The 20,447-nt window shown below is 37.6% G+C and overlaps 1 protein-coding gene across 1 annotated transcript; it reads right to left on the reverse strand.

Annotated features, from left to right (window-relative positions):
* Positions 1-9,869: 9,869 nt before the first annotated feature.
* ZNF830 (zinc finger protein 830) lies at positions 9,870-20,023 on the reverse strand (the record flags this gene model as incomplete). The annotated part of the gene is made up of 8 exons (XM_010081339.1): positions 9,870-10,529; positions 12,415-12,491; positions 13,834-13,914; positions 16,638-16,701; positions 17,375-17,465; positions 17,786-17,994; positions 19,344-19,377; positions 19,903-20,023. Coding segments are annotated over 8 exons (861 nt in total), but the record flags the coding sequence as incomplete, so codon positions are not given.
* Between the last annotated feature and the right edge of the window lie 424 nt (positions 20,024-20,447).

The raw sequence follows: 20,447 nt of genomic DNA on the forward strand, positions 1-20,447 counted from the left end.
CCCCCCTCCCAACTCTGCCAACCACCCACTATGCCGTTCCTGTCTCCAGTCTGCTTGGCATGAAAACTGTCCCACTCCTGGCACTAAATGCCGCGGCCGCCGCGGGGGCCACGGGGAGTTTGTCCGCTTACACTGCCAAAATTCCTTCGACGAGCGGGGTTAAGAAATCTGACCGCCAGAAGTTTGCTCCATATTGAAGGGATGAGACACAATGCAAGCTTTGCCAGCTCTGCCAAGAGTCTGTGGTAGATCCTAGTTATCAAGGAAACAATACGGCATCTTTTATTTTTCTGTTAAATTGCTAGTGTTAACTGTTGCCGGCTCAAGTCGTCTTCCGCCCTCCATAACGACTAACACCCGGGCACCACTAACCAACTAGTTCCAACAGCGGGTGGGCGCCGGTGCCGGGGGCTTTCTCTGCCAGTCCAGGGGCTTTCTTCCCTGACACTGTCCCTCCGCCAGGGCTGCGGCCAGGGCTAGCAAGAAAGAAAAAACATAAACGAGGCAAAATTTTGATAGCTGGGTCCTGCTCCAGCAGTACTGCCTGGTATATAAATACAGTTATACCCATTTGAAGGGATCCCTCCAACTGCAGAACAATTTTCTGTAGCAAACTGGCACCTCTGATGAATTCTATTGCTAGAGCCTGCAAATCTGGCACTTCTGATGACAGCTGGAGCGATCATTCTGCTGCTCTTGACAGGTCTGAAGATTCCTGTCTTCCCTGCCCCAACACCTGCCTGAGCGCAGGAGATGGGGGTTAGAAAGTACCAAACCTCAGATACTTCTGCGTACAACAAATCAAGCTTACCACTCCCAGAGAAGCTCCTAAATTAAAATCATTGGAAGACAACAACAAAGTAAGGCACTTGTGCCTTTGCACTGCGTTCTTTTAAAGGGTGCAACAATTTTTCTCTGGTTTGGAAAAACTTAAAGAACTCCACTTTAGAGGGGGAGAGCAGGGTCCTCCTTTTGCACTCTGATGTTTTACTCTTATACATACTGACAAAGTACTTGCTTCTGTAAGTACTTAATAGTAGGTACAAATCAGACATGCACAGTCATTATTCTGGCACCCCCCTCCTGCATATATTTTGTTCAGACAAAATGACCATTTTTTGTTAGGTTTCTCTAAACACATCCCTATTTAGCTCACCCCTAGTCATGCAATTGGATTGGATTGTAATTATGAATAAAATCTAGCATCAAAGGTTGCTGCCCGGACAGATAACATCCCTTTGATAAGAATATAACGATGTTCAGATTAGCTAAAACCAGGTACCTAATTGCAGCCAGAGCTGGGTGATGTAATGGCTGGTTGCTAGCTGTTGGAACTAGTTTTTAAACCGCATTTTCTGTTTGTCCATCCACCTTCTTTTTAATTTCTGCTGCATAATTCAGTAATGCAATATTGTTTTCTTCGCCACTTCCAAATCCAGAATCCCATTAGCCCGCCATGTTCATCCACTTTGCACTCCTTGGACACAAAGCTTTAACAATTGAACTGTATTCAGTGCATTTTAATATAAACTAAAAACACAATGCAAATGCAATACTTTTTAAAACATGGTATTTCAAAGTGTGTTGCTATTATTATTGTATAGGGCTAAGTACTATCTCAGTATTTTGTGTCATTTCTGTATTCTGTGGGCTTTTCATCCCCTTAGTACCTTTGCACTAACTTTTGTCACTGTAACCATTTGTAGAACTGCCATTGTTACACTTTGCACTTATCCAAATGGGGTTTTTGGTTGGTTTTGTTGGGGTTTTTATTTTGTTTTGGTTTGGTTTTTTTGTTTGTTTGTATATAATGAAGGAAAAAATTGAAATAATGTCAAGGTACCTCAGCTATTTAACAGCTTTAGAAAACTGCTGTAAAATTGTTCTGGACTATTGTAACTGTTTCAATAACTGACATTTAAAAAAAAACCAAAACACAAAACCACAAACCACCAACCTCTGTGTGAGAAAACTTGCCTGCATTGAAATGCTGTTCTATGCTGGTTGTGCTCAAGTGTTATTTTTTTAATAGTGAGAAGATTTTTTCCTTTTCTTTTTTTTTTTTTTTTTTTTTTTTTTTTGCCTTTTTCCTTTTCTTTTCCTCATTTTTGTTCCTACATTTTAGGCTGTCTTCAGAAGTTACTGGCCTGGGGGCTCTGTAATGTATCTCATCATGCCCTAGTTCATTAGCCACCAGACAGGAATTTTCCAAAGCCCCATGAGACAATGCTTTCTATGGACTAATCTACAGAGGAGTTTCTGCCATTTCTAACTTTCTTATTATTCTGAGACATCAAAAGAAAATACTTCTTTTACTCTTTAAGCAATTGTGCTTCCTAACTCTTGTGTTGCTTCATTACTGTTCCAGTTTTAACACTGTTGTGGCTCATAACATAAAGCAAAGACAGTTATTTTCGGGGGTTGATTTTCATTGATGTTCATGCTTTGGCTAATCTGTATAAAAGCATGGGCCATTAGTGTTCTAAACCACTGTATTCAGCTAGAGACTTGACAGTAAGTTAAATGAGACGTTTTTATAAATAAATTTTTTTTCTGATTTAAAAAAACAGATGTGGTAGCTTTGTGCATACAACTGTTGTGTTGTTTAAACTTTGTTCTTTGTAACCAAGTTGCTAATTTGTCATTTGAGAAACACTATTTTATGGCTTGTCAAACAAAGATCATAGACAAATTGCTTGTTTTCATTAATGATTAAACGTTTCATATCATCACGCTTAAGGTCCCAGTGCTCATTGGAAAAAAAATGACTGTGCAATATTGGCAATGATGTTATAAAGTACATTAGCCCATTGTCAGGGATGATGAGTCTTTTCATGATTAAATGGAGCCAGATCATATAATTAGTACAGTAAGCAGTATTTCTGCAAAACCTTATTTGGTTTTTAACAAAGCTGCTTTTGGAGAACTTCTCACACTGCATAGAAAAGACAGAATTTGGCTTCTTGCTACAAAGAAGCCACTGGTTTGTATTTCTATTGTTTTCCCATGCTGATTTAAAAATCCAATACTGGGGAAAGAAAAAAACAAGCAAAAGAACAAACTTGGGTACTGGGTACATTATTGCTAAGCTCCTTCATGTTTTCCCATTCCCAGCAGCCCTGTTCAGTGATGAGGCTTCTAGGAAACTAGCCCAGCCGCTTGGAGGAGCATGATAATTTGCATTAAAAAGGGAGAACAGAGAGCTGGCCCAGGGAAGATTCTCATTTTGCCCTGACATTCAGGTCCTCCTTTGGATCTGCTGAAGCACTGCAGCCACAGCCTCAGGTTCTTCCTTCATACCACAGTGAAAGAAAGGGGCTGGCCCTGAGCTCTTGCTGCACCAGCACTTCTGGCTGTACTCTGGCCACCTCTCCTCTTAGGGCATTGGCAAAACTTACACGTTTACTGCTTTATTCTCATGAGAAAGAAGAGTTTTTGGCAGTGCAAATGAGTAGCATCTTTAATGACGTGAGACTAATTCTGCAATCTCCATCCGTACTCTACTAAGGTCTATGCTTGTCTCCTGGTATTTAGCTTCGGGTCCCAGTCCCCCTTGCTGAGTACTTCTGGGTTGTATCACTAGTATTTTCCATGGACTCTAGGGTACGGAAAGCTCCTATATGTCTGAGTCTTGAGTCTGAGCCAGGAACTATGATATGACCAAGATGTACACACAGACATGGAAACCCATAAAAGTCAAGAGCTTTTTCAACACAGAGAACTCTTGACAATAAAGGCTACTGAGGAAGATTACAGAATGCCTCATTGCATCCTACCACCCAGGAAGCCTTAACCAATGTTGAATTAGCTACTCAAGCCCTTAGGTTGGAAGAACTATAGGCTGCAGTACTAACCTTGATAAAATTCTGCATTATTATTATTACTTAAAATATATTTATATTATTTAAAATATATTTAACTGCTTACTCATGAAAGGAGACCTGAAGCTGCTTTCACAGCAGGGACCTCCATAATCTTCATTTCCTAAACAGCTGAAGCTATTTCTCTGGCTAGCCTGACTAGTGTAAATGAAAAAAAATGAAAAAAAAAAAAAAAAAGAGAACATTATTGCAGCTCAACACTAAGGAGGTCCAGGCTTTGCTCTCCCAGTAAAGCTGCTAGGGTCAGCAGCTGGTCTGTGGTATATCACACCTTTCACGTAAATAACTTCCATGTGCCTTCCACAATCAGCTAGAACAGACTGAGATTTAAACAAACTAGTGCAGGGGCATGTTTGTGTGTGGAATGAGGAGAGGTAAAATTAAGACACATGGACAATGGAAGGGAAAAAAAAGTCTTTTGAGAGGGCTTTTGCAAAAAATACAAGCAGAAATGTGAAAAAAACCTAAGCTAATTGAAGACTCATTTAAATTTAATTTCTTTTTACTTGGAAAAGATTTCTGAATGGCAAGAGAAAGTTCCTGGATAGCTTTAAGTCGGAAGCTCAACGTGACCTGGCAATGTTGAATTGCAGCCCAGAAAGCCAATTGCATCCTGGGCTGCATCAAAAGCAGCGTGACCAGCACGTTGAGGGAGATGATTCTTCCCCTCTACTCCACTCTCCTGAGACCCACCTGGAGCACTGCATTCAGCTCTGGAGTCCTCAGCAGAGGAAAGACATGGACCTGTTGGAGTGCATCCAGAGGAGAGCCATAAAGATGATCAGAGGGATGGAGCACCTCCCATATGAGGACAGGCTTAAAGAGTTGGGGTTGTTCAGCCTGGAGAAGAGAAGGCTCTGGAGACACCTAATAGCAGCCTTCCAGTACCTGAAGGCGGCCTACAGGAGAGATGGGGAGGGACTCTTTATCAGGGAGTGTAGTGTCAGGACGAGGGGTAACTGCTTTAAGCTGAAAGAGGATAGATTTAGATTAGATATTAGGAAGAAATATTTTACTGTGAGGGTGGTGAGACACTGGCACAGGTTGCCCAGGGCAGCTGTCGATGCCCCATCCCTGGAGGTGTTCAAGGCCAGGCTGGATGAGGCTTTGAGCAACCTGGTCTAGTGGAGGGTGTCCCTGCCCATAGCAGGGGGGTTGGGACTCGATGATCTTTAAAGTTGCTTCCAATCCAAACCACTCTATGATTCTGTGATTTAATAAAGAAAACAGGCAAACAAAACATAAGAAGGTACATCTGGAGGGGAAAAAAAAAAAAGTAAAACATATTATCCAAGATAGAAAACTAAACCACTCCTGCCCAAAGGTGGATAAGAGGAAGCATGTACCCAATAGGAAAAGGTCACTGCCCACACAGCTGTGAGTTTCCAAATGGAAGATAACACAAGTTCTGCAGCTTTAACATCATCAAATCACTATCAGGGTTCTGTCAAAGATCTCAAATGAATTCAAGCATCTCTGTTGTGCTCTGGTGGAAAACACAGAAAGTATGAATGCTGTCTGGAATAGTCATCCAGAAAGAAAACAAACAAAGTTGGAGGTATGCAGCCCCATAACCTAGTCCATTGCTATTATGCAGAGCGCTTTCTGTCCTCAGACCTAGCCAGAAGGCATCTGTGTACCCGAAGGTGCATACTTGTGCCAGTCAAGGCTCCTGAGAAGCTAACAGCATAAATCTCGCTGGTGCCATGAATGTAGGCACCCGCTAACTGCCTCAGCCTCACTGGGGTGCATGGGCAAGGTGTTTCTGTGAGGCTTCACATCACAGCCTTAAAGCAGGAAATGAACCTTCCCCACCCAAACTAGGCAGAAATGGAAGTGTCCCTGGTTCTTTTTCATTTTTAAATACCCAACAGCATGAAAATATGAGTGCTTCCCTGAGATGGGGGAGATCCAAATCCAGTTTCTTCCCTAGCCTCAATTTCAGATGAGTGTACTTCAGCACTATTTACTTAGTTAGAACAGGACCTCCCCTCTCTCAGCCAAGTGTCATGATTATCAGATAAATCACACATGCTCACTAATTTAATCATTTTACAGCTTCTACAGGAAAGACTGCAATTGTTAGGCTGCTCAACTAGATCAAGGGACAGCACAGAGAGGAAGGATTTCAACACAGATCTCTTACATTCTCCCTAAGTGCCACACCCACCAATTACACAAGGCATTAGTCCCTCAACTATATTTTTGGAAAAAAAGACCTGGTTTAGATGTCTACACGAGGGAATTGCTCACATTTCTTTTCCCAGCTGACAGGCCAGGACAGTTCTAAGTGAAGTGATGAACAGAAGATTAAATGAATGCAGATAGTGAAAAACTGCTTCACACCAGAAAGTTTCAATCTCTTGGCCTGAGTGACGCTTCTGAGGGATGCAAGCACATACTGCCATTGAAGTATACTCACTCCTTGGTTCCAGGAAGGAACACAGTAATGTTGATTAAATCAGTTTCAGCATCAATGCATGTGTCCTGTCACCCTAGAGACTGGCATATGTCTCAAGACAGTAACTGAAATGAAGGAAGTGTCAAATTCATCTGATGTTATCTAACAAAAGGGAATTGCTGAAACATTATATACTCACAGTATGGTTTCTAATGACAAATACATGATTCCTGTTGGCTGAATGTCTGATTTCCTAGTGCAAGGTTTCTTGATTATAAGAAAAAAGAAAGCATTTTTAAGTGCTGAAAATACTTGAGTAATATGACTTTTCTCATTAGAGGTATTTCTAGCTCAGTGTTTTTAAGATGATAAAATGCAGAGAATTAAATTACAGTGGCATGTAATAAGCAAAATTTGTCTCCCCTCAAATTGAATTTATTGGCAGGGGGCTTGACCAAAGCTAATGTTAATGTTCTTTTCAACCAGTATTTGTGATTCTGAAGAAAATTTTAAAATTATATGCTTTAGTGGAGGAATGACAAACAGTCATGTTAGCAAATGAGAACATTGTTTTGGTTGTTGTTGGTTTGATTGGTTTTGCACAATCACTTTTGGGCTCTTCTATACCAAATACAGCCTTTTTTTTCACATCTGCTTCTGAGTCATGACAGCAGCAGCTTATTTCTTCTATGGCAGAAGAGAAGTTAGCACACAGACTACCATTTGTGATTGTCTGCACTTGCCAAAGAACAGTTAACTACCAACCACTGTCAGTAGCAGCTGTGGTTATCTGCTCCCTGCAGAGCTGCTACTCGGACCTCCATTTCAAATGCACATGCACACACACAGACATTTTGGCCCTGGAAGTAAAGAGTTTCAAAACCAGTGAGCTGGGGAATCACAACTACTTTTTGGTGGCATGAAATTCCACAGTTCTTAAATCTGTGCAACACTCTCCACTGTTACATCAATAAATAAGGATTGCAAATGCTAAGACCTCCCTCCTAATTCTGATTCTTCAGTTTTCTGGAAGTTCTAGAGATCAAAGAATTAAATATTCTTCTCAGTTCCACTGTGACAGAGATTAAAACTTCATTTTTAATAGTGGCTATGGACAGAGCCAGTTATTAGGACTACCTTAATCTTTATTGGTTAAAAACAGAATTCAATAAAGTTAAGAAGTCAGAAAGAAGTTAAGGAAGTACATATTTTTAAAAACAATTATTTGCCCTGGTTAATCATCTAGCTGAATAGCTCATTAGAAGTTCATAAAATTGTTTTCTGAAAATTGAAGACAGACTTAAAATATAAATTAATTATGCCTATGTTTTTCTAAGACACAGGAAGTCATTTACCTTTAGAAATTAGCTTCACTATTCAGTAAGGTTGAGGTTAATTCCCTCTTCTCCCTTGCAGCCATGCTACTACTTTCATTACTAAAATGCAGGATGATTGCCTTCTTGACACAACAGCACATGTACATGAATGGTCATGCAAGATACAGATAGCAAAGTCACTCCCATCTTCTTCATAAAGATCTCTAAAAGCTTTGTTGCAAATGGTGAAGAAATATACAGTTGTATACAACAAGCTGTATAAAACTTGTATACAACAGTGTGGATCTATGAGATTCCTCGTAGATCATCATAAAGCATCAACTCTTAAACAAGCAACAACTAAGAGGGACCAATTCTGCCAGTTACTGCCCCAGCAATATATCAGCTGATCCATCATCACCTTTACTACTTCAACAGAAGTTCTGCAAGGATAATAAACAGAATGATGAGTGATCTGGTGTTTATTCCTGCCATCTAATCCTAATAATAATTAAAACAATGGGCTGCACTAGTTTGGATTTGAATGTATGAGCTCCCTCCACTGTAACTAAATGCACTGCCTTTAGCTTCTTACTACTAGATACCTCTAAAGAGGAAAGCAACTGAACTAAAACAGCTGAACTGTTTTAACGCTCAGTTCCTTTCCTATTTATCTGTTGAAATAATAATTTGCAGATTCATGTACAAAATGAAAGTAAATTTACAGATAGATGTACAAAATGAAAGTTACAAACTCAAAGATTAATATTTTTATACTGTAAAAACATATATGTGCATAACACTCAGTGTAACCTGACTTCAGCCACATCTGTTTCTCTGATGTTAGAACCACTCTCTGCATTTGGCCTAAAGTTAAGTGTTAACAAGCTAGTATGCTTTGGTGAGTGAGGTCAGTAAAAAAGAAAGATAAGTAGAACAATCAGAAACTTATCTGAGGGTGACATTGTGGGAGTGTCTTTTGTTTTATTTTTAAACAAAACTGTCCATCTGTTAATACTGTATCAACCTGTCAGCTGAAAGTTCTCTTTATAGTGAAGAAAGAATCTAGAGATCTTTCACTGCAGTATAATAGGAACTTTATACATTGATATTCAAATGTTTCACGCTACAGAAGGAAATTTTATTTCCGTTTTGGCCCAACTAAGTTTCCTCCAACCTGCCAAAGCATTCATTATTTGTTTTAATACTCTCTGAATGTTTATTAAGTCACAGATGTTTCTATCTCAACAACAGGACTAAATCACATCAGACTGCAGTGATGTGTCAAACATTTTCACAGTAACAGCAACTTACACTTATGGTTAGTAAATCAACTGAAAAACAACAGCATATGCGAGCAGGAATAAATGGATGCACGAAATTGCTAAGGACCATTGCTTGTATTTTGACAGCTTTATAATTCTAAAGAGCTGAACCCAAGGACTGTCGAAACCAAGAGTGACAAAAAGCATCTCACAATAAGGAAAGGGCTCCCACTATGTCCAATCTTTCTTCCAAAACAGGCCAATCAAGTATCTAGCATTTAGGTTTTTTTCTTATTGCTTGATTAATAAACATCTTTGAGGCAAGTATCTAGAATGCTCTCATTTGTTTTCTCCCTTTAAAACCTCATTAACTTGTTTTAAAACTAGAATCTTTAAAAAATATGAAAATCTTAAGCTGATCCTTCACAACTTTAGATAAAAATTAAACTACACAATTCTCCTATTTTTTTCAAAAGCCCTCAGCAAATTTGAAGTGGTTCAAGATTTGAAGATTTGCAAAAGTAAAAAAAAAGCTTCATAAAAAAAAAAAAAAGACACTTCCCAAAGCTCAAGGTAGTTCTGCTTTCTATGTCCCAGTCTTGTCAAGTTTGTTGGTTCTTGATTTTACTTCATCTGTGTTTATGAGAACAGAAATCTATTTTAGATGCTCTCTGTGCCTGAGATATATCTTAAGAAAACTTCCAGTACCTGCAGCTGGATAGATGATTTTACCACATCAGTTCCAGTGCAGTACCTTCCTCTCTAGCATTTTGTCACCCTTTGATTTAGTTATGCAAATATGTAACCACTGTGTTTTCATCCCTCTGGTTCAAGAAATGTGACGTATACTGAACTATGGCTGCACTAAGCAAAACAAGATAGTATAAAGAAAAATATTAAGCACTGCCTATGCCACATCACAGAGCACCCATTGTGGAGAAGCTGTAGCTCAACATTTCTGAGCTTGGCCCTGACATACACAGAGCAACTGGAACAGATTCTGAAAAAATGTCTATATTTTATTGGGAGCTGGGGCAATGGACAGAAGAGCACTTATACATTTTAAGATAACATAAATGCATAATATTTTCCTCTCCCTAACCCCCCAATCTGGGACAGCTCCATACACTATGACTTTACTTCTATACACAATAACCCCAAGTCTCAAAATTACCACATATATCTAATGCTTCCAAAACCTTAGAGATTCTTCTGTTACTTATTAATCCCATTACAATACCTCTGGTAGGAAACCAATAATTTTAATAGGAAAGGTACATTCAATAATGTAAAACAATTGCAATATACAGTTTTTACAGCAAGTAATACACCACTGTAGATCTACAAAGATGATTTTTTTAATACACTTGGCTCTTTACCATCTCACAATCCTCTTTAAATAAATATTTAACAAAAGCATCTCACTTCTAACAATGGAAGTAACATCAAAGATAAGAGAATATCAACCGTGTTGCAGAAATGCTACAACAAAGTCCCTTTCACCCGCCAGTCTTGAGACAGCAAATCCTGCAATTCTTCTTCATCTTCACTACCAATAGCCTCATCTTCTTTTTCTCGAGTTGCTCTTAATCTCATGGCTTCCTTTAACTTCTCCTTCATCAGATCCTGGCGGTTACGCAAAAGCTCAACACGGCGGTAACATTCACTGTTGAAGAGTAAACCACCTATTAATACTTGTGGCCTTTCCACATTAATGTATTTTGCTTCTCCAACTTTGAACAAAAAAAGCTCCACAGCTTCCCATCAATCAAAAATAAGCTTTCAATATGCTAGTGTACCTTCTCTGTATCAATCAAGAGGAAACAGAGCAGAGGAGAGGTGTGGTCACCTCTCTAGCAGTAAGATCTAATCTAAAACTTTAACAGATGCAATACCACCACAAATCATCTAAAAAAAAAAAAAAAAAAAAAGCACAGAACCAATATCCACTTCCACACAAGAAGAGATGCCATTCCTTGCTCCACTTACAGTTTTCATATATGGTAGAAAGGTGAGGTATCAATTGGCTATCAATTTTGATAACTTAGTGGTGGCATCTCTGAAAATAAAAAAAGCAGCACAAGTGTTCAGATCCTTTAACGGCTTACTGTGTGCTATAAAAGAACATTTTAAGTAAACACTATCCACAAATTTCAGTTTTCCATTTACTTATCCTTGAGATATGTTTTATAACAATTATTCTAGACATTTTAACAGGGTATTTTGTTGAAAATGACAAAAAGTATCAGCCTGATTTAAATATTATCTTTGCTTCTCTCATTCCTATTTGCTAGGAAGAGTCAACAAGGAAAGATTATTATCTGGATGCTGTTTCCCCTTGCACATCTGCAGTATGATTACTTACAGGCAGTCACAGCTGAAGATTTGAAGGCTAAAGAAAACATGAATGTCACTGGAATGAATTTGGTTTTGAATTTAATTCAAAACAGCCTGTATTTAAATGCACTCAGAAGACAAAGCCACAAAAATAGTATTTAAAAATCTATTTGGAACTTTTATTTTGGGAAAAAATAATTATGGTAACAAACTTGAAATTCTCTACAAATTTCTGAATTTGGTTATATGTATCCTAAGCTACTGGTAAAAATGAAAGCTCAAACACAGCCAGGTTTAGCTCAAGCCCTCTCCAAAATTACCTGAACACTGTTAAAAGACATCCCTGTACTACCAAAGCTCAGTTTTTACCCAATGCTAGTTTTATTATATGCTAATTATCTGTAGCATGTACATCTGACCAGACGGCTTAAGTGCTGCTTTAATTTTTAGTGTCTTCTTTTTGTCGCAAGGTTCACAAAAATCAGAATTCATCTTTTTCTTGTCAATCCCTAGCATTGCCATAATCACTGGTAATCAATGTGTTAGGCTACTTGATAACGGTAACAATCTGTTCCACTATGCTGTATTTCAGGTTACTTAAGGGTTTAAACTAATGCTTATCTAACCGCTACATCTACCATTTCCAAAACAAAAAAACCTACTTAATGTAATGAAGTGCATCATCCAACAAAACCTTTAAGTAAATTTTTATTAGAAACAAGGAGAGTTAGTCACAGAACAGGGCATTTTCAATACAGCAAATGGACACTCAAAACACAAATCTCATTATCAAAATTTTAATTGCAGTGCAGAGTATCAGGCCTTGTTTTTTAAAAATGTTCACAGAAAATCTACATAAATCAGAATTCACAGAGAACCACAAATTAAGAAATTTGACAGGGGGCTGAGGGACAGTTGTTCAAAGACTGCCTTCTATTGCTTTATTTTTGCCTTGCCTGCTTGCTGTATTTTCAGTGATTCTAGTGCATTCTCTCTTTGCAAAAAATTACATAATTTTGCACAAAAATTTATGTTTTTATTAGGTATCATTCTGCAATTTGAGGGAGTCTGTTTTTCTACTTCAAACATTTAGGTGATTAATGAAAGGTAGTATCACAGAAGATTAAAATTAAAAATGTTTTTATCACTCTAGTCAAATAGTGATCCATTACTTCTGGAGAACAGAAAGTTTGAGGAAAAACTGATCTACTTACATCTGCTCATCAATTTCTCCAATCTGACGATCTAGGCGTCCCTCCTCATCCTCTTCCGCCACTATTGCTTCTGAAATCTAAACCAGAAAAGCTCTAAGAAAATTCACCTTCATCCTGAATTCCACTGTTGTTCCTTTTTGATGTCTGTGTCTTCCCTTCCTACCCTCTCAATCAATGTCAATCAAGTTAATGTCAATCTTCTATACATATACTCCCACCTTCACAAAATACTCTAGAGGCAAATACAGAAAAAAAAACTGATCTGGTTTAATTTGAAATGGAAATGTTTTTTCTTAAAAGTTACAAGCAGTTTGGCTGCTCTGGGGTTATATTTTCAAATTTTTCAATACACTAGTATTTGAAATTAAGCATAAACAACCTAAGGGCATCCAAAGTCCAAGGCTGAAATAAGAGCTATATCCCTATGCTTGGGACTTGATTACACACGCTTATTGAAAGTATTGGTTAAATATTCCCCCTAGATCCCGAAGTGTTTCTAACCTGTTATTTTTTTCAGCATATACTTTCTCAAATCTGAATGTCTGGGAGATGCTATGCAATCAATGGTCCACGCATAACTGAGAAGATTCCTTCTAAGCTGAAGAATTATCTGAATGGCTAATGCTAGCAAAATGTATCCACCACTGCTTTTATATGAACATTCGCTCTGTTCATAGTGCTGATCGCTTTAAAATGAGCAATGGTAAATTTTTTTTGCACCACTTTTCTTAGCAGTTGATGTATGAGAAATTATTTACAATTGAAACTAAAAAACCACCAAATACTCTAAGAGAAGACTGAGAACACCAGGTATTTTGAGTGACAGTTTTATATTGTACAAAAGAGCAGATAAAAACCTGCTCCAGGAAGGCTTTCCATCCAATGCTAAACAGTAAAAAAATGGAAGTACAGAAAAATTGTGCCCAATTTATGTCTCTTGCACACAAAATCTTTCGTCACTTTCACAAATTTTGGGGTTCTTTTCCAGTACATTTAAATTAACCATAAAACCCAGGTTACCTACACTTTATAGATGCTTTTTGAAAAAGGCAAACGGGTGGCATTTTGTTCTGTTGTTTTCAAAGTTAAAATATTAATATATCTTATCTAAAGAAGAGCCCATAATTACATCCTGTTTGGATATAGGACTTTGATCTGAGGTACATGCTATCTTATTTAAATACAATTTCTTATATTGATGACTGGATCCTGATCAGAAGTTTTTTCAACTTAATTTCCCTCTAAGTGGAAAATAGAAGGAACCTTTGCTCATTTATAAAGTGCATTTAACCACACACTGCATTGCAACAAAAAACTGACAAATGCTGATGTCAGTCATTCTGCAGAGCTGCATGAAACTGTTGTTTTCCTTATTGTGTACAGAATTTAGAATCAATAAAAATAGATTCCGTTACTTACTGTGTTGACCTGTCGCATTGCCTTTTGAAATTCATCCCATTCTTTGTCCATCTGATCCTTTGGAGCATCAACTTTTCGTACCTAAGGAGTATGAAAAAAACAGGCTTATTAGCAATTTATGTCTACTGACTCTTTGGGGCACTGTAAAATACCTGAAGAAATAGGACAAATTATGGTGTGTTCTCAGAAAAGTCTGGTCAACATACTTCAATTTAAGTAATGTATATGAATAAGAGAGTGCAGTTGCACAATGGTTTTGGAGGAAAAATCTGACTATTCCTGGGTTAAAACAACATCCTTGACTGTAGCATTAAAGAATAATTGACTAAGAATGAATAGTGTGGTATGTTTGGATTAGAAAAGTAACTCTGTTAATTTGATGGTCTGTAATTTCACTGTGTCAGGTGGTAACTTTTAAATTCTTCTGTAAACTGACTGTTCAATCATATATAGTAGCTATCTCACAAGCCCAAAAGTAGTGAATTATTTGCCTCTGGCATAAAATATCAAATGATTCAGTCACTAGTCTGACTGGTGTTATACAGTCTGACTATATTTCAAATCCAGTCTAATTCTATTGGCCAACAGAAGAAATAGGACAGCTACATATCAATTTTAATGACATGCAAAGCTTTTCCTTCTGTGGTAGACAACATTAATTACCAAGACAAGAAGACTGAAAAAGCAGTAGCTGTAAGAATGTCTTTACGATCTACAGCTACGGTAATCAAAACCAGACTGTGCTTGTAATACAAGCAAATAATCAAGATAATCTACCTGTGTAAACAAAAATTCCATAATTCAAGACTGGAAGAAGTGGCATATAATATGTTAGATGACAGATTTTGCCTGACTCTGGACTGGGTGGAAATTATATAGCCAGGAGAACTAAACAGTGTCAACAGAGTAATTCATTACACCATCTTTTTGCATTAGTTTTATTTTTCCTTTACTCATTCCTCTCTTTTGGTAACATATCAGTCATCATAATGGTAAAGACAACAGTTTGGTATGCTTTGTTCCTGAACAATTAGACAAAATCCAGTAGTATGAATTAAGTTTATAGAATAAATTAGAAGCTTCCAAGCAAACTACGTATTGGAACGTAATAGTAATCATTTCATTCTTCTGTTCTGTGATTAGTTCTATCATACGTGTATGTACCGTGTTATTATGCATTGTGGTTGTCTTCTGTAATTCATAATTATTTGTATTTCTTACAATAAATTTAAACACTAAAGATATTCTTTTTTCCTTGAAATACTTCTCTAATCCAGAATTTGTATGCTTTATAAATTCCTGATGTAAAGAACCAACATTTTTCAAGACCACAATGTCCCTTCCAAAAAGCTGTTAATTCTGAAAATAATAATTTTGTATATGATTCCAACACAGAACCACTGAAGCCATCACAATAAAAGGGATGTCACAAACATTTTCCTTCCCCTGCATATTAGCTAAGATTAGAAAGGGCTGATTAAAAGGAGGCACACCTGCAAGCAATTCAAGGAAAAGCTTATTGGAACATGTATCCACTTGTAAACTTTATCAGCTGAGGTGACAACCAGAAGAAAGATCACTAACCAGTGTCCTCACAGACATAAGCAGGTTCTCTTTTGTCTGTGAGGCATTCCTCCTTTGTACAAGCTTCCTAACTCATGGTGAAACCAGGTATTTCAAAAGTCTAACACACTAAGCAGTTTTTTCAGCTACATAATTCAATATTCTGAATGTCATTATTCAAACCTATTCACCTATGCCAATACATGGGCATGAGTGGTGCCAAAAGAATCTTGCCAGAGTAAATAAGAGACACCTAAGCTTGTAATTGTGACAGTGGAACTAACTGAACATAAAGAAGCATTATTTGGAATGTCTCCAAATTAGAAGTCATAGCTCAACCTCACAATCCATTTTAAATACACCAGCAGCCTTCCACAGAGTGAAAAACAGGGAAATACACTCAAGGAAAATAAAAAAAAAAGACACTGTGGCTACAAGACTATTAATTTGATAAAGAAAGCAGGAAAGTAATCAAGTCTCTGGTAAATTTTACAAAAAAAAAAAAAAAAAAAAGAGTTTTGTATTTCAAATATCAGTGTTTATTTTGGTCATCATTTGGTACTGTGCAAGTTGAAGGAAGTATGAATAATTTGGAAAGAATTCCAAGAGTCTTAGTTGTGATTTTTTTGAGAAACACATTGAATGTGCACCTTTCTTTTCTTTTCCAAGTATCAAAAAACCCCACAACAGTAAAAGACAAGAGGGTTCAAAAAAAGATAACTGCTGTATTATGCCAGTACTAGAGATCACAGTGTATGCCATAATCTACCCATCTGCATTCTAACAGGATGCACAGTATCAGTTGCATAGTAACTCTCAACACTTTTCATCAGGATCTCTCAAAGGACGTTAGAGCACTATTTTTATATCCTCAATTAAGAGGCAGAATTGGACATACAAATTCAGTGAAACACTTTTCCCAGGGTGACTCAAAGAAATCAACAGGTGGATTGCCCAAATCTCAGTTCAGCACTTTAGACAACAAATAACTCTTATTTAGTTTTCTTTAAGAGCCACAAAGGGATCACAATCAAAAATACACTCTGAGAGATGACTTAACAAGCTCTTCCTGCCCTGCTCTGTCCCTTTTCATGTCTTCTAATTAACACGAACCAAAATAGTTCAGTCATTTTCTTATATTCTGGTGCGACTAATCACCTGGAAAACCATCTTTACTACTCAGAAAATCATTATAACTGGCACAAATAAATCCAGTAGCCTAAAATGAGCAGACTACTTACTTTTGCATCCACTTCAGGATCATCAAAGAAACCTTCTGGCAAAGCTTCAGCAGTGTTTTCTTTCCTGAAACATTTGATTACTATTATCCCAAGTTAACAGTTGACAACTTGGTTTACTGTAGAGTTAAAAACAGTCAAGAATAATATCCATAATCTTTTCATAAAATGATCTAGAAATGAAGCAAAATTTTTTATGCCCCGAGTTCTACCTACCACCATTAAAACTTGTTTCTTCAGTTTGTTCGTATCTAACTTACAAGGAACTGCACACACAGGTTTAAACCTCACTGTCAAAACAAGAACTATAGCTTAGGCTTCTTAAACTATTTATTCTGAGCACCCAAACATTTTAACAGCACAGTCTCTACTTCTGAAAGCCTAAACCACTGTCCAAAAAAGTGCTCAAGTGAGCTGAACCACTGCTACAGAACAAGCAAATGGTTTTCTTTCAACAGTTAAAAGCAGTGGTTGACACTAAGCTTCAAATGTATCCTGTGTTAAAACCAGCAAAGAGAGACATCTAACAGACACGGTATGACACTGCTGCATCTCTTATCCTGCCCCTAGGGTGTGAAATACCTGTCGGAAATGAAGCTAGATGGTGATGTATATACAAACTATTCTGAATACAAGTTAACAATACGACAAATTTGTAAGTGATCACAGCCTGTATTTTGTGGAAGGGTAATGTTTATTTACAGTTCCCAAATTTACCAATATTTGATTTGGTTGCTTACCTTTCCACTATCTTCTCTTGTATCTCTGCTTTCTGTATGGATCCTGAATGGGAAACTATAGGAGCAGGTGTAGTTTTGCTGTCAAAGAAGTCTATAAGAAATGACAGAAGCTCATGAACAAAAAGAACTGTTCAAGGTCTTTATAAAATTCTGACTAGACAGGAATTTCAATTAATTCCTTACTGAATCAAGGGAAGAACGGACAGACATTATTTCACTTGACAGCCTCAAACAGTTAGAACATAAAATCAATAAGCATGCTGAGAAAACACCACACAAGAATCTACTTCCAAGATTACACAGCCTAACCAGCTAACAGCAGTAATTACAAAAATAAATTAAAACCCTTCCATCATCAGTTAAAACACAGCTTCTACTTATTGAATCCCTTCCTATTTCAGTCAGCATTACCTGCAGGCAGAGAATTAGCTATCACTTCTTGAGTTGGAGGTGGAATTTCAGCTTTATGCGTAACAGATTTGTTTGATTGATCTTGTTCCTCCTCTTCATCATCATCATCATCATCGTAATTTCCTGACAATAAACTGGGACCTGGACCTTTTGAAAGCTGTTCGTTTGCACTACCTTGCTCTGTTTCATCAAAAAAATCTGCTGGTAGCCTAGAAAAGAACACAAAACATAACTATTTCAAACTTCACAAAAATCAGTGACAGTCTAGCATCTGAAGCCTATTCAATCTGTGAGCAACGCAATCTTTTAGATATTGTGCAATACGCTAAACTGCGCAGCTACCCATATAACCGCTGTCTGAAGGCAGCACATACTTGTTGCTTTCGCTTGCAGTTCCCCAGAAACGCTCAGGTTAATTCTGAAAACACATTTCAGTTCTATTTTTGTATTTGAAAATTCAGTATCAGAAACATTAATAAAAATATCCCATAACAAAAGGCATTTGGAACAATAGTAGCTTAGGTAATTCTATTTCCACCTTCAAAGTTATCTGCATCAGTATAGATGCTGTGAATACATTAAATACAAAATTCACAGTCCAACAGTCATACTAACATCACATAAACCTTGATAACCTTAATGTAAAACACAACCCCTTATTTTGGGTACCTACTGCTGCTCAGAACCACAGCTTAGAAGAGCTACACAGGCTCAGCAATGAGAAAACCTACATCTGCTTAGAACACCTGCAGGCCTCCAAGTCAAACATTTTTCCATTTTATACTTTTTAAATCATCATACTGATCCGTTTAATAATAAACAAACCTCTCAACTGTTAATTTCTACAAGGTAAGTGTCTTCCAGTGTCAAGATAACAGCATGTAATATCTATGCAAGATAATATAATTTATCCTGTGAAAAAAGTATATCCCGTGGAGAAGCGTACAGGAGACCTGCAGGCCTCATGTGACATTTACCAACCCCACAAAGATGCCCTAGGGGCATTAAGCTGCTTAACCCAATCCCTTGAAGTCAAATACACCCTACATTTGTGAGAGTTCACCTGCAAGATGTGCATTTACATTAATTTTACGTGACCAAAACGTCTTAATAAACATCTGTTGATGACATTTGTTAGCAGTTTTTGTGAATACATATCATTTAAATGTACATTTACAATCTGTCTTAGTTTCAGACTACCATCTCTTCTGCAGCATGCTGCCATTAAAGATGAAGAGTGCATGCCACAATCCGGTTATTTTCATTCCAGCAAACTGTGTAATACCACCGCATATTAATCCTTTAAAGTCTGATAGTGACAGTAATTCCTGTTTTGTCACAGACTCTAGAGTCAACACCATGATTTTCTCATCTGCACTAAGGAAGATGCTGCCGTGTTCAGGAATATATACCCACGTTAGAAAATGAGCAGAAGCAGAGATCTGCTGATTCTCTGAATTTTTACCCTTGGCTAGGAAGGACAGATGAGGAAGAACAGGGTGAGAATGCAGCAGAAGGTACAGCTACAAAAAACTCATATGTAATAAGACCTACTTACCCAGATGTAGATGTATGTGGCTTTTCGTCTGTACCTGTATAACAGCCAAGAGTCATTTCTTACAACCCACGTTTTTAACAGAAATAGCCCTCAAACAGACTCCTACTACAGCAGCAACTTCACAAATGCATACTTTCATATATTTTCAATGTTCAGTAGCACCAAGGGGAAAAAAAAACAACTCTTTTTCCTTTAGCATGAACTTTCATGCATGGTTTGAGGTAAACCAGTGGCTTGATCCCACTGAAAAGGAATAACACCACTTCTGGGCAAGTGCTTCTACTGTTTAACTCACACTGTTTCTGGTTCTGCATGGACCAAGCCCACAGCTCCATGACTGAATTTAACCCAATAACCCAGAAGAAAACTAGGTAAACTACCAAAAGTGCAGTTTTCTCCTGATCAGCAAATTCACAGAGAAAGAGCACAACAGTCTTTCAGCAGCAACAGGCTGACCTTAACATTCTTGTGTGTTAACACTTATTTCGGGGGGAAGGAATTCAAGATGTAAAATAGCTAGACTCTGGCAAGTACTTGATAAGTATTTTTCTCTCCTTACCTTTTGCTCTCTTTAACTCTGTATTTTCTGTGTCAACAGTTTTTCTCTTGACAGGATGAGATAATGTGCTGGCAGCTGAACCAGTGGCTGTCTGCTTTGTGCCTTTTAATTCTGCAACTCTCTGTAAAGAAGTACAAAATTCAGGAAGCTTCCCTAGCAAGAACTTCTGGATTGCAGCTTAAAATATAGTGCTTTTAGAACCGTTTATTAAAGTGAGATAACATCTTTCTAGAACAAGATCACTGAAATAGATGTCAGGGATATCAAAACCAAGACCAATGTTTCTGTCAGCCTCTCGATTGATAGGACACTTCCACAAGGGAGGCTGTATTAGGGAGAAAGGAAAGACCAAGATCAGTGACATTTACAGCAGTAAAATACTGGAGGAAAGAGCATGAAGGCTGGACTCATCCTAAGATCCTAGAATATTAAGCGTTTTAAAATTAAAACACAGCAGTAGTATTGAAGACACGTCACTGTGCCTTGTCACAATGATCTACTCAAAATGCAGGCAAAGAACTAGGAAGCCCTTAGTTATTTTGGTC

This window comes from Pterocles gutturalis, unplaced genomic scaffold (genome assembly GCF_000699245.1).
Source record: "Pterocles gutturalis isolate BGI_N339 unplaced genomic scaffold, ASM69924v1 scaffold18719, whole genome shotgun sequence".
NCBI lineage: Eukaryota > Metazoa > Chordata > Aves > Pterocliformes > Pteroclidae > Pterocles > Pterocles gutturalis.